We start from the raw sequence: 18,641 nt of genomic DNA, 5'->3' as shown, positions 1-18,641 counted from the left end.
GGGGGGGGGGGGGGGGGGATAAAAAAAGGTTTCCTGGATCACATGCTGCAAACACACAGAGAACTTCTTCATAACGCAAAGTTAAGTCTTTGTGAAGACATTAATGTGTACCAGATGGTCATTAGGTAAAGAAGGGTTTCATACAGATGTGAGAAATCAGTCTATTTGCTCTGTTACTAACATGTTAGTGTAGTACAAACTGAGAAACAACCTTCCACACCAAATCGAGATAAACTTTTTTTTTCTTTAGGTTTTGAAGAAGCAGGGCAGGAGCAGATCAGACCTTAACAGGCTGTCCCACTTTTGTTAGAGCTGTATTCTGGAAATGCTTACTATTGGGCAGTGGCTGCTCCCATAAGCAAGTATCACTGGGTCCTGTAAGTGCCTGGATAGCCAGTCCTGCTGGGTGAAATTCACCTCTGAGCAGAGTGGCACCACAAATGGATGAGCTAGTTAAATTTCTCTCAGAGAAAAGACTGAAGTGGCAGGCAATCCATTCCTGGCCCTCTCATGCACAGCCATTATTAAACCTTACAATGTGCTGTATACTTTGCAACATGTAGTGGGCCTTTTTTTTCCCATTACACCATTTTTACCACTGTGACTATGTAAATAGACTTCACTGCAATTCAAAGAGGTTTTAAGCATATCCGAGATGTGATCAGTACTTCTATGTTAATATTGGTTAATATCTAAACATCAAAAAAACCAATTCTGCCTTTGTTTTAAAACAATTTGAAAAACTGCAGACACAGTGCTTTTTGAACATCTTTGTTTAAAATAAACATGTAAAAATCAAACTAGACAGTTTTAAAATAATCTGGTTTAGGTGCTTCCATTATTTGCAGAAACTTTTCATTTGGAGTGCTGTAATCAAGTAACAGAAGTAGAGTAAAAAGCACTTAGTGTCTACAGGCACAGATAATGATTCAGAAGGGCTGCACTTCTGTAACTGTAGCTCTTTCTGAAGTGCACTTGTAAAACATACGGAGGTTTTTTGCAGGTTTAAAACAAAGACACGGATTCAATACGTATTTGATAGTTGCTCTAATATGCACAAGTCATTAGGATCTCAGAGGTTAAGATGTCTGCACACTATCCTATTAACAGCTATAGCAACCTAATTAGACAATTAGAGGGAAAGGCTAAATCAATACTACAGAGGAAGGACTATGGCTAGGGGGTAAAATAAGGGCCCAGTTCACTAAGAATTGATGTTTCCAAAGGTAATTGAAGCTGCTTACAATTTTGCAGAGGAATCTAGCCTAATCTTGTTTAAATATGTGGCTCTTGCATCATTTTTCTTTGACCTAGCCTGCTATCTCCTCCTTGAACAGTCACCTGTGTGGACTTTGCACTTTACTTGTTTACAACCAATCACATGAAACTGCCCAGAAAAAAGAGCCCACCTGCCAAATTCAGGAAGAGGCTGATGGCAAGAATACAAAGATTAAGGGCTTGGTTCTCCTTTCACTCATGTTGCTATGGATTTGCAGTAAGTCTGTTGAAGTAAGCTGATTTATAGTGGAGTAATCAAGGGAATCAGGCCTTAAGACTTCTTTTGCAACTGGAGTTTCTGATGCCTTTGGATATATTTAGCCCACTGGATCCAGAAGCACCCTGAGCATTCACTTGCTTGGCATTCTGGTATATTCCAGAGTTCTGAGGTTTATTCTATTATGAAAAACCATTTACTTATGCATTTAACTCTACTCAGTAACATTAAAATGTAGCATTTATAAAATTTTCATTTTTTCAAGAACAAAAATGACTCAGAGCAGTTACTACAGTTAGCAAACACAAACATGTTTACTGAGACTGGTTTACTACCTCATGCTGGAATTTTTTACATTCCTCATGTGGAAGATCAATAGAGGTGACTAGCACATTTCCTTTCATATTTTGCCATGGTAGGTAAAAAGAAAGACTGACAGCAGTAATATCAGAATGGGTATTTTAACAAACCCATAAAAGGAAGAGTTGACTTGCCTAGAGACCACATTATCAGGATGTACCTGAGGATAGTCAGTGAAGTAATCCATGAAAGACAGGACATGAATGGGAACCAATGCTCATGTTGGGTCAGCATTTCTCTGTTGCATCTGGCTGTAGGGTACTGCATTAAGAGCTGGGTTAATTCATATAGTCTGTCTTTGGGCCTGACATGCCTGGACTGTAAAATGAACTCCCTTTTGTTACCTGTGCTCCCTGGGACTGCTGCTTTTTTCACTCTGCTGCTTACTTGAATCACTCTTCTGCTTTCTTGGTTAGATTAAAATACCAGTTTTTGCAGAAGTCCCTACTAATATGGTAGCTGACAAGATCCAGAACTATATCCCCACAGCTATAACTGTGCAGCCGACAAATGCACTTATAAGCAGGAAACGTAGAACATTTCTGGCACATCAGCACTATGCCCAAGGCCATTTGCTTTATCTTTATATTCAGCAGTACAGATTTTAATATTACTGTTCTTTAATTACTGCTCTCTTTATTAGAAATATAGCAATTTTCAAATGAAAGAAAGTACAAGCTGTATATGCATATGAAACCAGAAGTCTTCCATATATTATGAAGTCTTGACTTGTCTTTGATTTTGTACATTCCCTTCACAGGTTTTCATTATTATACTTTCAAACAAGTTTCACCTGGACATTTTCCATTTCCTGGTAATAAACAACACGGGAAATTTGATTTTATTTTTACAAATGTTGAACAGTATTAGTTTGCCTCCAGTTATTTATATGCTGCTGTACTGAGCTGCTGTTGGTTCTGTTTTGTACCTACGTATTTTGTAGGCACAAGATTAAAGGATCAATTAAACGTTCATCACAACTGAACATTAACCTACCTCTTGCTACATTCAGCCAAACATATGGTTAATTTTCCCTAACTCTGGGGAACGTCTTGTACAGCCTGAAAGTAATTTCACAAGCAAGCTCCCATCCCACATGGAAATTTGCCATTGACTTCACTGGGAGCAATACCACACATCCTTTTAGCTTGCGAGTACTTGTCTTTGATCAGGATGTCTATAAACTATTGCAATATAAGTCTAGGTCTGAATTTAAAGTGATTATTTATTCTGCAATAATTCCTCATGAAGACATTTATTCTGCACTTCAAGTACCGGTGTAATCCACTTCCAAATATACAGAACAAAGTGATGGAAAGTACTGTGAGCACAGATTAAGAGCTGCCTCATGGAAAACTGTTACTCTAGGCTTGCAAAAATGCTTCTCTTCAGATCAGGTCATTTAATTTGCTATGTGAATCCTTTTTTTTTTTTTTTAACAGATTAGGCCCCATTCAGGCATTATGATACTGAAACCTGTATGTTAGGTGAGTCACTTATGTATGGACAACATAAGTGACTCACCCTAAAGTTACAGGAACCTTCAGCAACCAAGGCATAACCCAGTCTCAACTCACATGATTAAGAGGTTAATTTTCCTTATGAGAGATCTTTCTGTAACCCAGTGACAGTTCTCCTTTCCCTAAGGTACCTCTGACTGGTTGCTGTAGCAGTCAATGACACCAGCCTGGACAACTCATGAGGGAGATATGAGCTGCTATCTTGTTTTTCCTGGCAAACAAGTAAGATGCATCACTGTACTCAAGTGTTCCTTTGTCTGAGTGTTCAGATGAAGCATGCTCTTAATGATGTCTTCTGGTATGCCATTAAAGTAGGCCATATTTGACTTTAATTCAATGGAGACAGTTTTGAGAGAGGACTAGGAAAGAGGGATTAAAAATCAAGAGGTGTGACTTAATCCTAGTTGTAATTAGTGAATCAGGCCCTCAAAACCAAGACAAAACAAGTCAAAAAGGGTAACAGCTATTTGAGCACAGGAACTACTATCTAACACAAGAATCTGAGGAGAATTTTTAAAAACACCCATAAACTGACCATACACTGTGTCGTAAGACATTTCATGATCAGGTGAAGCAGTTGAAATGTCTATGAACAAAATAAATTGGGAAGAAACATTAAATAAAACAAAAGTATGAAAATACTTAAAAGTTTTAGTAAAAAGTGATTCCTCCAAAATGGATTTGCTGTCAGTAAATAATGAAACTAAGAACTTCCTTACCATTCAGGGCTACGAAGGAATCTGAAAGACAAACAGGGGAAAAATCATTATTTCTCTCTCATTTTTTCTTTTTAACAGTTTCCTGATAGCAACCTTTTATGCTTCAGCTGATATTTATATGTATGTGATTAGTACCCTAAGGACAAAGGCAAAACTAATATTCAGATATAACCAAAAACAATGTCTGGCTTTGAAAGTGTTCATGACCAGCCCTGTGCAAGGGATAGCAAGTGGGAAGGCTAGTGCCCTCCCTGCCGTGGGTTTCTTTGCAAGATCAAGAACAAATCTAACGCAAGACACTACAAGCGATGCAGCTAGCAATGTGAGTCAGTGAGGACAAAACTCACATGACCCAAGACCACATGAAGTAATAAGATCAGCTTGGTTAGCAGGGAGTGAAATCTACCCCTGTGCAGTGTCAAGGTTCAATGCATCGTTCAGGGCTAAAGAGGGACTTTAGCAGGGTATGGGCTTTGTTGCTCTCTGCACAGGAGCAGATATCTCTCCATGAGCACAGTGTGCTGTTTCTGAATAATTTCCTACCCTTCTTTTATATTTAACTGGTATCAGGCACACCCCACTCCCTTCTAACCTATTTGCCCAAGGAGAGCAGAACTGGCTGAAAAGGGCAAAGTTGCAACAGCTGGGAACTGACCTGATTTGGTGCTAACCCATTTTACAGGGAGCACAGGAAGGACTATGTGTACACCTTCTTCAAAAAACTCAAGAGACAGCCTATGTAACCCTATCTTAGAGCGGAGGCAGAGAGAGGTGTAGCTGAGATGGGGGACATGCAAAGGCTGAAATCCTTGTACTTGTTCAAGCACAGTGATCACAGTAATAGATGGCTCTTGAACAAGGATGCACAAGGTATGAGAAGGTCCTGGCTTTCTCCAGAGAAGCTGGCCTGTACTGTATCCAATGGCACACTCTAGACCTCTGTTATTTTGCTCTGTATTCCAAAACTAGTGACTCACCATACATTACTTCCTCAGCTTCAGTAATTTTATTGCATCTACAAGCATCAGTGCAAATTACACTGAAAAGAATGTGATTCTTGATTTCATAAGGTTTATAAATAATATTTGGGGTTCAGAATTAAACCAGCCTTGGTAAGAACACTTTGAACAAGAGCTGTCCTGATCAGATGTTGGTACTCCTGAAGCCTCAGAAAACAGCATGCAAGTAGTGCAAGCTGTGCACATTTAAGCATCTCAGTGCAAAACATAAATGTTTAAAGACTGTGTTTAAGCTTCCAAGTCACAATGTCAGTACCTAAGGTTTACCATCACAATTTCTCAGGCAAGTTCAGTAGTGCCCGACCCTTAATACCGTTATGTTGTCCATCCTGTGTGTAAAATCCACTAAGATTCACAAACTAAATAGTTCCCACTTCTTGATCCAGATTGAAAGCTGATGGTATATTTCACTGTTTCCCTGTCCTGCATGGGAATGTAGTCCAAGTCACAGTCTACAGCAAGAAACCAAGCCACTTCTGTACATCTAAATAAACAGCCCAACCACCATGGCTAATAAAGACACTGAACACATAATTCATTATGCCATTGCTATAATGAATATCCCCTAGAAACAAGGTTTTCTCACTATACAACCGCTTTGAAGTCTGGTGTTTGTAAAAATCACATCAGCCAGGCTATTTTCTTTAAATACATTTAAACAACCGTTCCTCTTCTGAACCTGCATCGTTAGGCTCAGTTGCTGTTCCTGTTGTGGCTTATATTGTACAAAAGAATGCCTGACAGGTAATGGTGATTTGAGGCATTCAAAAGGATGCTGTGACACATGGTAAATAGAGGGTAAAAGCTTTGCTTACTTTGGCAGTCACCCAGGCCATCTGTATTGCCATGTTCTATGTCCTGTTCAAATGCCAGTCTAAATAACAGAAAGAAACAAAACAGTATGAATAACAACAAGTCACAGGCACTACCAGAAAGAAATTATCACCGTGCAACTGAATAAAGCCCTGCCGTGAAACTGGCCCTTTCTTTGGAACTTCCATTCAAAGGCTGAAAAATTACAACACAGACATTCAAGTTACTCATCACTGCTTAATGATTTCTTGGCTTCTGATGATGCTTTGTCTTTTTATTATTACTTTTTAAAAATCCACTGCATGCCTCATTGTTGAGAAAGGAAAACAGATTCATATTTTAAAATATATGAATAAATCTATATATCTAGATATAGATATGAATATATAATATCATATATATGAATATGTCTATAATATGTAATATTATCAGAGGCAATTATGATTCTACCTTAACTTGTCCATATAGCAGACAAGGTGCACTGACACTGACGTGAGAAGGAAGCTAACCCATTGAGCAGGCACTGTGCTGGGGGAAAACAACCCGCATTTCAGCAATCATTTAGGTATTGTGCTAGACAAGGCTGCAAGATGTAAGGTCCAGTCCACAGAAGGCATTCCACTGAATTCAAGTGGGTCTACTGAAAAACACTCATAGGCTATTCTGGCTGACATGCCCAGTTTACACTCCTAACCTCTGCCTGTGATTTTGGATAACTAGTGAAACTGTTTTTCCAACTTCCTGTGTGGTCAAAGGTGAATGACAAGAGCCTTGGAAAGCCTTCAAAGAAAGCCCTTGTCTACATTAGTTAGGATACTGCCCTTGAGGCATAATTACCCTTGCAAACACCTCATTGCCAACTCCATGCTCTTAAAACTCCTGCTCAACTGTCACCTACTTTAGGAGGGCAGCTAACATCTTTGCCTCATGTTGCCTAGAAGTTGACCAGACATCTTCACAGCTGATCTGGATCTCCTTCCTAAGCGCTATGCATTGGACAGAGTGACCTGCCTTGCTTGCCTCTGGACTGCACCACTGCAATCTGCACTGCTTATGTCTGATGGATCTATTGATAAAAACAGGAGCTGCTTTTAACAGTAAGGTACCTAAGTCCCCTACAACTTGCCATGGAAGTGCAAGAAGACTCAAGCACTTCAGCAATGCTGAGAAAACCTGATACTGACATAGACACATTTTAACGTTATTCTACCAAATGTCCAGTCAGGTGCAGTCCACGCTCTCATAGTAAAGCATATACAGACAGATATAGCTATAGCATCCCCAGTGGCCAAAACAATCTGAATTGAAATAGCTAATTAAGAACAAGACACAAGCACAGGGATGAAAACTCATCCATTATATACTGAAGACCTGTTTAAAAGCAAGGTTAAGTGAGGTCAGCTGTGGGGATGCTGAGGTTGTGTGGTGTTTGTGCTACACTTCCACCACTGCCTTGAGGAAGTATAGCTGTACCTCAGAGTGGGCAAGCATGAGGTGTGTCAGATGTTGCCAAGAAATGAGAGCTCTGAAGTGGGTCTGCTCCCTGCAAGGAGGCTTTAGTAACCACATTTAAACAAACCTTCACAGACTTCCATTATTATAAAATAATTAAATTCTACCATTAAGCAAGGGGAGATCCAGCACTTCTCTGAATCAGAGCTCTTATTGTGCTCTGTGATTCCTCTTAGTAATGCATACTAAATTAGAAGGACTGGTTTTGTTTTCAGTGGACAAATTGCTCCAGTAATTTAATTTGGATTCTATTGCCTCTTTAATCAGCTGTGATGGCTCCAGTGTGGGCTGGTCCAGACATAGCCATCCAGTTCCCTCCTTTCAATAACACATGGACCTTAGTATAGCTCTTTCATTTTCTTCTTCCTCCTCTTTCATCAGTTACCAATCAGCTGACAGTTCACATCAGAAAAATTTGTGAGACACTTCAGAGGTGAATGCAAATAAGGTAGAAACAAACACTTCCCACATTTTTCCTTCTCTCAGAGCCTCATGTTTCAAATAGCTCTGCCCAAGACTGCCTGGCGCCACCACCAGAGCTTCATGGCCCGTCCAGCCAGAGCTCTTACTCACTTGGAGCCAAGGACCAGCTGTGTGCACACCCCACTCTCCTTCACCCATCCACAGTAGGGGTCTCTGGAGGCTATGCAGGCCCTTGAGAAAGAAGAACACAAGGTGGCATTCGTAAGTGCTCCCACCTTCCCCATGCCTGATGTGCAAGCTTCTGACAGAAAACACATACTTTTTGCATTTGCCATGACGCTCACAACGTCCCAGGGGAACCCTGATGACACAGGTGGAGAAGGCGACATACAGGGCACTGCTGGGCTTGTCAAGCTGCATGCCCACAATCCGTTTGTCCTCCACGCTGTCGTAGCTGCACCTGATTCAAAAAAAAAGTGAGATAAGGTTATATGTGAGTTCTGCTGAGAAACCAGATGGAAACTTAATGATTCTTCAAGCTGAAAAAAACACCCCAAAAACAACTCCCATAAAAATAACCTGAGAAAGGTAGAACTGAAAAAAAGAAGGAAAAAGAACACACAATAGGCACTAAAACACTGACAGACATATAACTGAGTATTAAAAATGCATGGGACGGGAATAAGGAGTGGAGAGAGACAGTACACCAGACAAGCTTTCTGAGAGCACTTCATTTTTGTGTTTATTCTTCTCCACCACTCAAAGTAGCTGAAATTTCTGCATGATTATGGCCCACTTCAAAGCCCTCTTAGGAATATTTGAGGAAGGCTGAAATGTGGGAAATTTCCCTTGGAAAGTGGCTCGCTGCTTCTTGAGTTATTTGGAGAGGAATCATTTTTTTTATAGGATTAGAAAATTAAAGTTCCTTTGCATAACTTCACTCTTAATTATCCACCAACTGCTGCACAGGATGGGCTATTTTCTACACATATTGAATAAAAAATATCTTCTTGCAATGTAGAGACTGAAAAGCAGACATCCCCTCCCCAAGCAATTTAAAATTACTCAAAAAACTTGGCTTCTCTAACCATTTCCCATTTTGTGGGAGAACCTACTCTCTGGGAAATTGGGAGTTCAAAGTCACCCATACATGAGTACAAAGAATCAGATATACACACTTTTCAGGATTGTAAACATTCATCTCCTCCAGGAAAAGGCTGTCATTTAGGAAACCACTGTTTCCTGTCCGTGCCAAGAACTTCAAGATGATTCCCTTCTCTGATCCCAAGAAAACCACGGTGTAGTTCTGATATGGTCCAGCAGCAGAGTCCACAGCAATTTTGGTCAGGCGGTATCTAGAAGAACAATACAGCATTTTGCATCACTTGGGATCATGCTGCCATTTATTTTATCACTTTTTCCACATCAGATAACTGTGTGGTAGCCTTCTAGCAACTATCTAACATATTTAAGCACTTTTTCTAGCTGAATAACCTTATAAGTCAACAGAGACTGTATCAGTTTGGCTCCCCAAATAGTAGGGAATTTTGTGTGTTTGTTTGCATGTCCCTATGTCCAATAGATAGCAGAAGTGTTTGCAAAAAGCTAAAGGGGTGCTAAGAGTCTGAGGTCATTTATGAATTATCTTTCCAATCAAAAGCAAAGTACTAGTCTGGTGACTTCCTCTGTCAGGGAAAAAAAAATCATCACAGTGAGATTTATTTTTAATTGCAAGTTCTGTCACATTAAAAGCAGCAATAATGATCTACATTCAACTTTTTTGGCAAGAAAAGCTGTGCCAGTGCAATAGTGAGACACTAAACACCATTTTACCTCACTAAAAATAATCACAGAACTGACACTAAATGAGTTCAGTGCTGAGATGATACTGAATCTTGGAAATATGTAATTTATTGAAAATGAGTTCTGGTGATTTGGTACCAGTTACCTGGTACAGGTGATCAAAGGAAAGTGCTCTGCAGAGCCTGCTGCTCTTATCTTTGGTTGGAGATACAAAACCCGACATAAAAACCTGACAGAAGATACATTACTAAAACTAATTCAGGCCCTTCCAGAGCTAAACACTATCCAGCACAAAACTCTACCCTTGTATGGAGGAAGAGAGGGAAATATGGAAAAAGTTAGCCACATCATTTTGTTCACAACTGTAGGGTAGATAAGTAGTATAGTGACCACAGCATGGAGTAGGAATGTATTTTGATTGGAAGGGGATGGCATATTTGCTGCTTGCTGATTTATGAGTCTCTGATCAAATCTCTTCATTAGTAATTTTCTCTTGCTGTCATAGAAAGAATACAGATTATGTGACTACTGCCTGTACACTTCTGTAAACATTAAGCCATACCAGTACATAACCCGACCGACATTTTCATATCCTGTGAACATATCCTGGCAGACATGTTTGTATCCTGTGTTCATATCCCTGGGCTGTCTGCTGATCCTTGCCTAAAGTTTTCTAGAGAGCTGTCCCAAACACTGACCCTTAAACTAAAAGGCTGGTCAACCTTCCCTGCAAGGCATTTCCTTCAAGACCTGGTTTCAGCACAGAGTGGTTGGAAAGGACTGAGGTTTTTTTCCTATCTTGAAAGCTGCTCAGGGAGTTCTGTGACATCTGCTCAGCACTGCTATAATTCCTATCTGGATTCATGCCTGCACACCAAGGATGTTTACAGAGTTTGAGAGTATTCTGAGCCAGACTACTAGCACAATTTGACAGCTATGACGAGGACAAGAGTCCACCTGGAGGTACGCACCTGACCATTGTTCTCAGGAACCAGGGTCGATTGACAATGGAAGGTACAGCCTCATCCATCAGTGGATGTGTTTTGATGAAGTTCAGAGTATCATCTGGGAACTCGTTAGAGGTTACATATTTTTCTAGTGATGTAGAGCCAGCACAGCAACCAGGCCTAAATAAAACAAGAGGGTAAAGCCAGAACACTTATTTGATGCCTAGTGGAAATCTCCCTTTGTAATGAAGCCCTCAGTGAAATCTGATATGCATTACAAGCATCCAAATGGATGACTGAGAAGACTGGTGGACTTGTTCAGCCCTTCAGGAGAATCTTAAAATCCTGCTCTATCCTCCACTCAAAAAGGCTTAACATGTCATTAGAAGCACAGACATTTTTTCAACAGGAGTGTGACACACACACATAGTTTGTAGTTCATCCATTCATATGGAACCTAATTACTATATGTGTGCATTTGGCTTGATGCAGCCTACATCAGTGCTTTCTGATCTGTAATTTGCCTAGTTGACTGCTCTTTACTGGAAAAAAAAGCAGTCCCCAACATACAAAAGGATCTTGATTTTTTTTTTAGCATGTGTGAAAGAATCATGCTTTCATTCCTGTCTGGTAGAAAGCATACTAGTGGAGAAGACAACCCAGCAAGCATCCATGTAAACATTAGTTTTACTCCTTTTCAATCCAGAAGAGATGATATAAATATGGTAGCACACTGAGGACTTTCACTGAAATGTTATCGAATCATTCTTTTACAACTTAAATGCAAATCTGCTCACCCTATTCCTAAAATCTACCCTGCTCCTCAGAGGTAACGTAACCTTCCTGCCTGGACAGGTCACCTCTACACAGGAAGCAGCAAAATGCTTTGCCTGTTATTAATATTTTGTGGGTTATTTTCTCCAACAAAAGGCCCATTTGATCCCACTTCCTAGAGCATTATTATTCTTCGAGTTTTTGAGTCACTGTGAGATGTGAAGATGAAGGATGGACCACACACCCATAAACATTCTGCAGTGTCCATTTTAATCTGCTTTGACGTGGATAGAGCCACTGACAAGAGTGAAGTAACGCTAACTGGAACAAAGTATAGGGCTTGTCCTATTATACCTGTAGTTCAGATTTAGATAAATATTAAAATCTCAGGTAACTAAATGTTATGTAAGAAGGTAGCAAAGGACTGGAGGGGACTAGCTGGGGCAATGAGTCTGGTCACACACACACAATGAACACTACAAGCAGGGACTGTGTGCTCTGACTCTTTGTATCTAAAATATGTTGGTTGTCTTGTAACTGCATATAGAATTAGCAATAGAGGGAGAGAAGGAGAAAGCAAGGGCATCACCGGTCTCCTAGGACCTTGCAAGGGCACCGATTCAGGAGGTGACATTCCCAGGGAACTCTAAGGAGCAGCATATGCCTTTTGGCACTGTGGTGCCTAGGGTACAACTAATCTGGAGGCCTATTTCCTCCTAAATCCTAATCACATGATTGGATTAATCCTGTTTAATCTCAAACCTGGTTTAATCAAGTAAACATAAAATCAAATTAACACTGTTGTGCACCTCGGCCAAAAAGGGAAGCGAGAATGCCGAAAGGCTCTGCTATGTTTCTAAGAAATATTAGGATCACTAGGAGCAGTAATGTTTCTGCACCATACTGAGATATTAAAATATAAATGACCTTCTTTCAAAGGTGTATTGTGCCTCTCATGCATTTTGACGAGTTAGAAGTAACGATTATTTCTATTAAGCAGATACATGAAACAGGGTTCACCGATTCAGTTCACGTTATCTCCTGCTAGCTTAGAAGAAGCAGTATTTCCCCATCTTCATCATAACTGTTAGCCTGTTATTGGCTCATCACATGAACTTATAATGCAACTTTCTCTTCTTCATTCCCTCTGAAAGAGAAGATGTCTCTTCTTTTCCCTTTCCCTGCCAATACTCTCTAAGTTGCAAACAAATGACCTTGGAGACCTCATGCAGCCTTGTACTATCAAGGCAGCCTGTCATGTCAACAAGTTGTTGAAACACTGAAAAAAGGAGAAGGAAGTCCAGCAACAGTGCTAAGGTGCCTTACTAAGGCTCAGACTGAAAACAGACACAGAATTTACCAGATTTTCCAGTCACCTCCAAGCTCTTCTCTTGAATGACAACTTCAGAATAAATACAGCACAGGAATACTATACTCAGCAACTCTAAAACATGATTGACCAAATTTGGATTTAGGCAGAAAGCTCAGTTGCCACCACAGAGCTTCAAATCTGTTTTTCTTTTGAAGTTATGTGAATAGCACAAGCAATGTAAAACTTACATTAAGTGGTAGAGCTTGACTGAGACAAATGAATTTGCTTTATCTACATTTGTATTATATTCTCAGAGCAAAATGACACTGGTGTAAATGAGTTAACAAATGGCTGTCAGCAGCAGCTTGCATGAAATGGGTGCTTGTGGGAAATATGAAAAGAGTGTAATAGAGAAGTGACATGCAAAGAGTAGGAAAGAGGAAACAAGGAAAATAACTCATACGAGGAATGAGGTAAACTGAATCTCCATTTTGATGGAATGCTGTTTTTCTTCTCCTCATGATGCATCCTCAGTGGCACATAAATTGCATGTTAACCACAGAACAGCAAACCACAGAACTGGTGCAGGCTTTATAATGATATAATGATGTACAATTAAATATCCATTACTGAACCAATTTGCAACTCTTGATAGATTACTTCGACCAAGTGGATCTGATACTGGCCTGATTCACGTTACACAAATCTTAAGTGGACAAATTTTCACTTGCATACCTTAGATCCAAATGCAACTCAACTTCTCTTTAACATATATCTTCAGTTGTATCTGCAACTTACAAGGCTGTTCAAATTATCAAAAACCTCTGTTCTGTGGTGCAGGAACAGAACAATATCACTATCCATGAAACATACCTGGGCTTGGGCACTCGCTCATCAGGAACTGGTGTCCATGTGGAGTCTGGAGACTTTTGTTCTTTGAATCTCCCAGTAAATACATTGGCGATGTCAAGCATATCATAGGCACAGACTGCAGAGCCAGGGATGCTGCAAAGTGACATTTCCCAGAAATTGTTACTCATTCTGCAGTTATGCATAAAATCTTGAATGAAAAACATGCTGTATAGAAGTCTTCCTGTCACAGGCTACTCAATCCTGAACTCTGTAACCTCTCAGTATTGACAGGAAAAGCCAGCCCCATGGAAAAGCCTGAAATATACCAATCAGCAAACAGCTCCTGCCAGCACAATTTGTTCAAAGTCTCTACAGAAAGAAGTAATTGCAATAATCTTGAAGAAGGGAAAGAATCTGGGAAACTCCTGGTACCACTGGCAATGCATGAGGAGTAATAGCCAGTCTCATTCAGAGCCCATTATTTGGAAATCAGTTCTTGTATGTCACAACATCTCTCGGTATTAATTCTCACAGTCCCTGTCATTCCACAAAAATACACTGCAGACAGTTCAGAAGTTGGTGTTGATCAAACTGGGAGCATACTACGACGTTTCATTGACCTGGTATTTATATGTTATTACTCCATCCTTCCATAGCCTGACCTCCAAGTTTTTCCAACGGAAAGAAGTTAAGTATGCTTAGGAATTTGCTTAACTCAGTGAGGTGTAAAGAGCTTATAGAAGCAAATTCAATTTTATGTTTAGATCATAAAGTTGTAAATTTCAACTTTTTGATTATTTGCATGCAACTGCACGATAGCATTGTCTAAATATAATTATATCCTTTCCTACATGTTTTCTGACAGTCTTAGGGGTTTCCCATTGTCAGTCACTTGGAAGCATGAATTATGCATTTATCCGCCTTTTATTTTTTTACACACGAACTACTGTATTCATGTCTGACTTTCACTGCTTGATTTTATCAGGTAAATAGCATGAACCCAGCTGGCTGAGACTTTGAATCCTGCTTTTAACCAGTAGGTTATTATACACCGAAGAAAAAATGTAGGACCTATAATACTGTTACAGAGAATAATTAAACTCATAAAGGTATATAAATGGATAGAAAAATAACTGTTTGAATATTAAAAGGTTTCAAAATGCTTATTACTGAAGGAAACAACAATTAAGGAGACAGTCTTACTTTGAGCTCCACAGATTGTGTTTTAATATGGAAAGAAACTTCAAAGCTCTATATTAATATGATACTACACAGCCAGAGTTTTAAATGGAGGCAGCCACACACACATATGTTAATGTAACAGCTGATCAAGGGTATATTTGGACACACAGAGGACCTCATCCTAAAAGACAGCTCAAGACCCACTCCAGCTAGATTTTGTACTTTGCTAAATTAAGCCCCAAAGAAAAAACAACCCTAAAATCTTGAGGTATATTCTGTATATAGCATATACAGAACTATAAGTGATGAGAACTGTTCCGAACACGTAACTACAAAGTGACAGAGGAACTGATGCAGTGAGAAGGCTGCAACAGCTTTTACTCTTGAGGATGGCAGTTTGCAGGTCCACCATGTGATAAAGCCATAAGGATGGAGTATGGTGGGTCACAGTCAAACCACCTCCCAACCACTGGACTATAACTCATCACCAGCTCCTACTATGGGTGACTTCAGGTTAGACTGGGGAATCTCTTCCAGCTCACTCTAGGTAGAAGCTTTGTTCCAGGGATCAAAGATAATTGTTGCAGCTTTTCCTCAGTGGAGGAGGAATGAGAAAGATGTGTTCATGCCAGAGTTAGGTCTGCTAATGAGCTGTCTCCAAGCCTGTAAGCCTTTCTGTCATCTTCAACATCTGGCAAAAACTGAGGCCTATAAAATAGTACTTGATTTTAACACTAACTACTTAGATTTTAAAACATAGCATTTAAGAAATTCATGACACACCACACGAGATACTAGCAGACTCCTAACAGAGCAGGAGGACAATCTTAAATTTGAGGTAATATCAAAATACAACCTATTTTCTGATGCTAAATCTCTGTTTGTTCACTTGTTTTTATTAAGCCAATTAGTGTAAAAAGAGATCATCTTAATTTAAGCTTGTGTTTCCTACTGTTGGCATAATTATTCCATTGCAGTTCCTATGTTTTGATGTCAAGCTTTGTGCATGACCTCAGTGAGGTCAGGCTTTGACAAGAGGTGGTGAGTGTACAGCAAAACCAGATGAATTTCAGCAATAAAGTTCCCCTTTCAGCTCAAACATTACTCTGTGAAACAGAAATATATTTTTAATTAGAATGTTACTATTTTTTTAACTTCTTGGTGAGACCTCAATAATTAGATACAGTTACTCTTCTCATAACTTCTGAAGAAACATGTTATAATGTGTAATGGTAATAAATTCTGTGCAGATGAACCCATGCTTTTGGAAAAAACACATGGACAATAAAATACAGGTGTTCTGGGAACCCTCCTCCCCAGCCAGCAAAACATCTGGCTCTCCCAGGAGAAAACGCAAGAGTAAGTGAGGTTGCACAAAATAACTGGAAGGAGTACTAATGTGGTTCTTGGAGGTTTAGATGTAAACAGCACAAACCCAGTCCTTTCTCCATGAGAGGAAAAAAAAAAAAAAAAAAAAAAAAAAAAAACATGCTGCAAAAGTGCTTGGTGGCTGGTCTGAATTATTCCCATGTAAAGAAAAGTATGTCCAAAGAATGTGTCCAGATAGTAAACAGCTGAAAGCTGCTCCTAATTATCAGATATAAAACACAGTAAGCAACACCAGGGTATCTTAAAAAGAAACACAAACCAAATGCATTGTACATAATAATTACACTGTGTAAGCAATTACTTCTCGTACCTTCATATAGTAAAAAGAAACTGCAGTGAAAAGCAAAATGTAAAGGAAACAGAAGGTAAAAGGTTATTGAACCTATTACCTATTATATGGAGTGGAGAAGGTTGCTAAAACAACATCCCGGCCATTGAAATGGATAACATCTGTAACTGCCTGCAGTATGTTAAAGTAGAAGTGTGAATCGCCAGGAACTGAGCAGTTCAAACGAGCCTTGAGAAAGGAAGTCCACTGTTTTTCCAGCACTCTCTGAGATCCTCCCATGTCATTTTTGCAAACCTGAGCCACCCTTGGGAAAACTACCTGGAAGGAGTAGAGCAAAAATAATGGAGAAAATGAAATGTTTGTTTGAACTAAAAGAATTTGCTGAAATTCTGCTTTTAAAATATTTTGAATAATATAGCAAGGTGCTTAATTTAATCCCATGTTTCCATAATCTGTGACAAGAAACAGAAAAAATCAGCTTTGGAACAATGTGCTATAAAAGATAAGGCTGTGGCATTTACTATACAGCCATAAATCCTTCAGGAGATCTGTTCTCAACCCATATAAAACTAATTTCCATACAGACTGGTTAGCTCTCTATTTCCCCAAACAAAAGCACATTTTATATTCACAATCCCTGCAACCCACGCTGCCTGCTCTGACTCCTGTGTGTACAGCACTTAAACACTATGCAAATCTTGCCGTGCATTTATTCCTGCCCTCCACCTTTGTGACCTTGGTCAGCTTTTCTGACTGCTTAGTCAGAAAGCTATTGTGAAATTAGCAAAAATGCAGAAAGTATTTAATTATTCTTTGCAGAACTGCAGAGCACGAAATTCCTGCCTCTGTTTACTCAGCACAGCAATTAAGATTTCTTAAAGAAAAATATCTCCCTGCTTTTGAATCCATTTTTTACAATTTCCTACTATGCTGAACTAACTATATTTGCCCTGTGCTTTTTATGGTTTGAAAAAAGAGATTGCAGCATACACCTCCACCCTAAGAAACCAAAAGGAAACACTGGTTCCTTTCAAGAAAGTGCAATGTTTCACTTCAGCCAACCTTTTGGCTTAAGCAATAGGAATCTTCTGAAAATGATGACCTTGTCATCATGATTTATGGTTCTTATTTCAAGGTCACTCCTAACAGCATTGGCCCAAGAACAGCATATGTTTTCCTCCTCCTGAATCTGACAAAGTCATTCAAGGCAATGTTTTTGCCCTTACCTTTCCCATGCTGTTGTACTCCACTGCTATTTCCCGGAAGAAGAAGTAAATGTAACCGCCATAGTCTACTGCCTGGACAAAGTACGGTTCTAGGAAAAAACCCAGAAAATCCTATTCAGGCACCATGTACAGCACAGAGTATGTGAAGAGAAGCCAAATACATTTACACTAAACATCCAAAGGTGAAATGCTTGCATTAGACAAACTTGTTCCATTTTCAGAACTAGCGACACCACCACTGCAGAAGAATCACTGTCTGGGGACAGGGCAGCTGGGGACAAGTCTGTGCAGCATCAGTGCAAGGTAGTTAAGTGTTTGCCACTAATACACCTACCCTGTGTGGAGTATGATGAAAGGTAAAGAGTCAATATACAACAGTGTAACTGAGGGACCCAAGCAGTGCTCTTTCTGACATGTGGGCTGTGTGTGGAGGGAATAACAAACCATGTAACTGTTTCTGCCCACACATGTCTGTAGCAGCAAGCAAAGTGGGACAGCTAAAGTCGACACCTGGCAAAACATTTCCGTATGCAGAAAGACTTCAAACTATGGCTTTGCTCACTGTTAAAATCACTCCAAATGTTAACTATTCATAACGCCTACATGAACCTAAACAGCACCGTTCTTAACAATGAGGGTATTTAGAGTACAGAAATTGCCTAATTCAATGGCAGCTGTACAGTCCCTAAGAATCATAAAAGAAAGGCTTTGTATAATACTCCCATAATTTTATTTTCATTGATGAATCTTAATGTTACAGGACAGACCCTCTATACTTCATGAAGCCTCAACTATTACCTAACAGTCCTGGGGCAGGAATATTTTGAAACACAGCCCAAGCACACTGAGCCCTGCAAGTTCCAACCTTTACATCCAACAGCTGTGAGCTGATGGATTTCAGCTTGGAAAGCTCGCTGGAATATATATTCTGATGTACTGTGATCAGTTTCTGTCAGGTCCTATAAGTTGGGGTCAGAAGATGGAAAGACATAAACAGATCAGTCTA

At 39.6% G+C, this 18,641-nt stretch overlaps 1 protein-coding gene across 11 annotated transcripts in view; it reads right to left on the bottom strand.

Annotated features, from left to right (window-relative positions):
* The window catches only part of SEMA6A (semaphorin 6A), a 113,137-nt gene that overhangs the window by 29,176 nt on the left and 65,320 nt on the right, over nt 1-18,641 (bottom strand). For 7 of the 11 annotated variants that reach the window (XM_026865512.1, XM_026865511.1, XM_026865501.1 and 4 more), the window contains 10 exons: nt 17,636-17,724; nt 16,510-16,727; nt 13,571-13,702; nt 10,636-10,791; nt 9,040-9,216; nt 8,181-8,321; nt 8,012-8,092; nt 5,929-5,987; nt 4,095-4,115; nt 3,911-3,961 (listed from right to left, as the gene is read on the bottom strand). In XM_026865512.1, the coding sequence (XP_026721313.1) occupies nt 3,911-3,961; nt 4,095-4,115; nt 5,929-5,987; nt 8,012-8,092; nt 8,181-8,321; nt 9,040-9,216; nt 10,636-10,791; nt 13,571-13,702; nt 16,510-16,727; nt 17,636-17,724 (1,125 nt within the window). The remainder of the gene's footprint in view (nt 1-3,910; nt 3,962-4,094; nt 4,116-5,928; nt 5,988-8,011; nt 8,093-8,180; nt 8,322-9,039; nt 9,217-10,635; nt 10,792-13,570; nt 13,703-16,509; nt 16,728-17,635; nt 17,725-18,641) is intronic. The other 4 variants (XM_026865504.1, XM_026865505.1, XM_026865510.1 and 1 more) reach the window with 3 other exon arrangements.

The sequence above is a fragment of the Athene cunicularia genome (assembly GCF_003259725.1).
Source record: "Athene cunicularia isolate RWA chromosome Z unlocalized genomic scaffold, athCun1 chrZ_part1, whole genome shotgun sequence".
In the NCBI taxonomy this organism is placed as follows: domain Eukaryota; kingdom Metazoa; phylum Chordata; class Aves; order Strigiformes; family Strigidae; genus Athene; species Athene cunicularia.
This window is presented reverse-complemented; position numbering and strand designations above follow the sequence as displayed.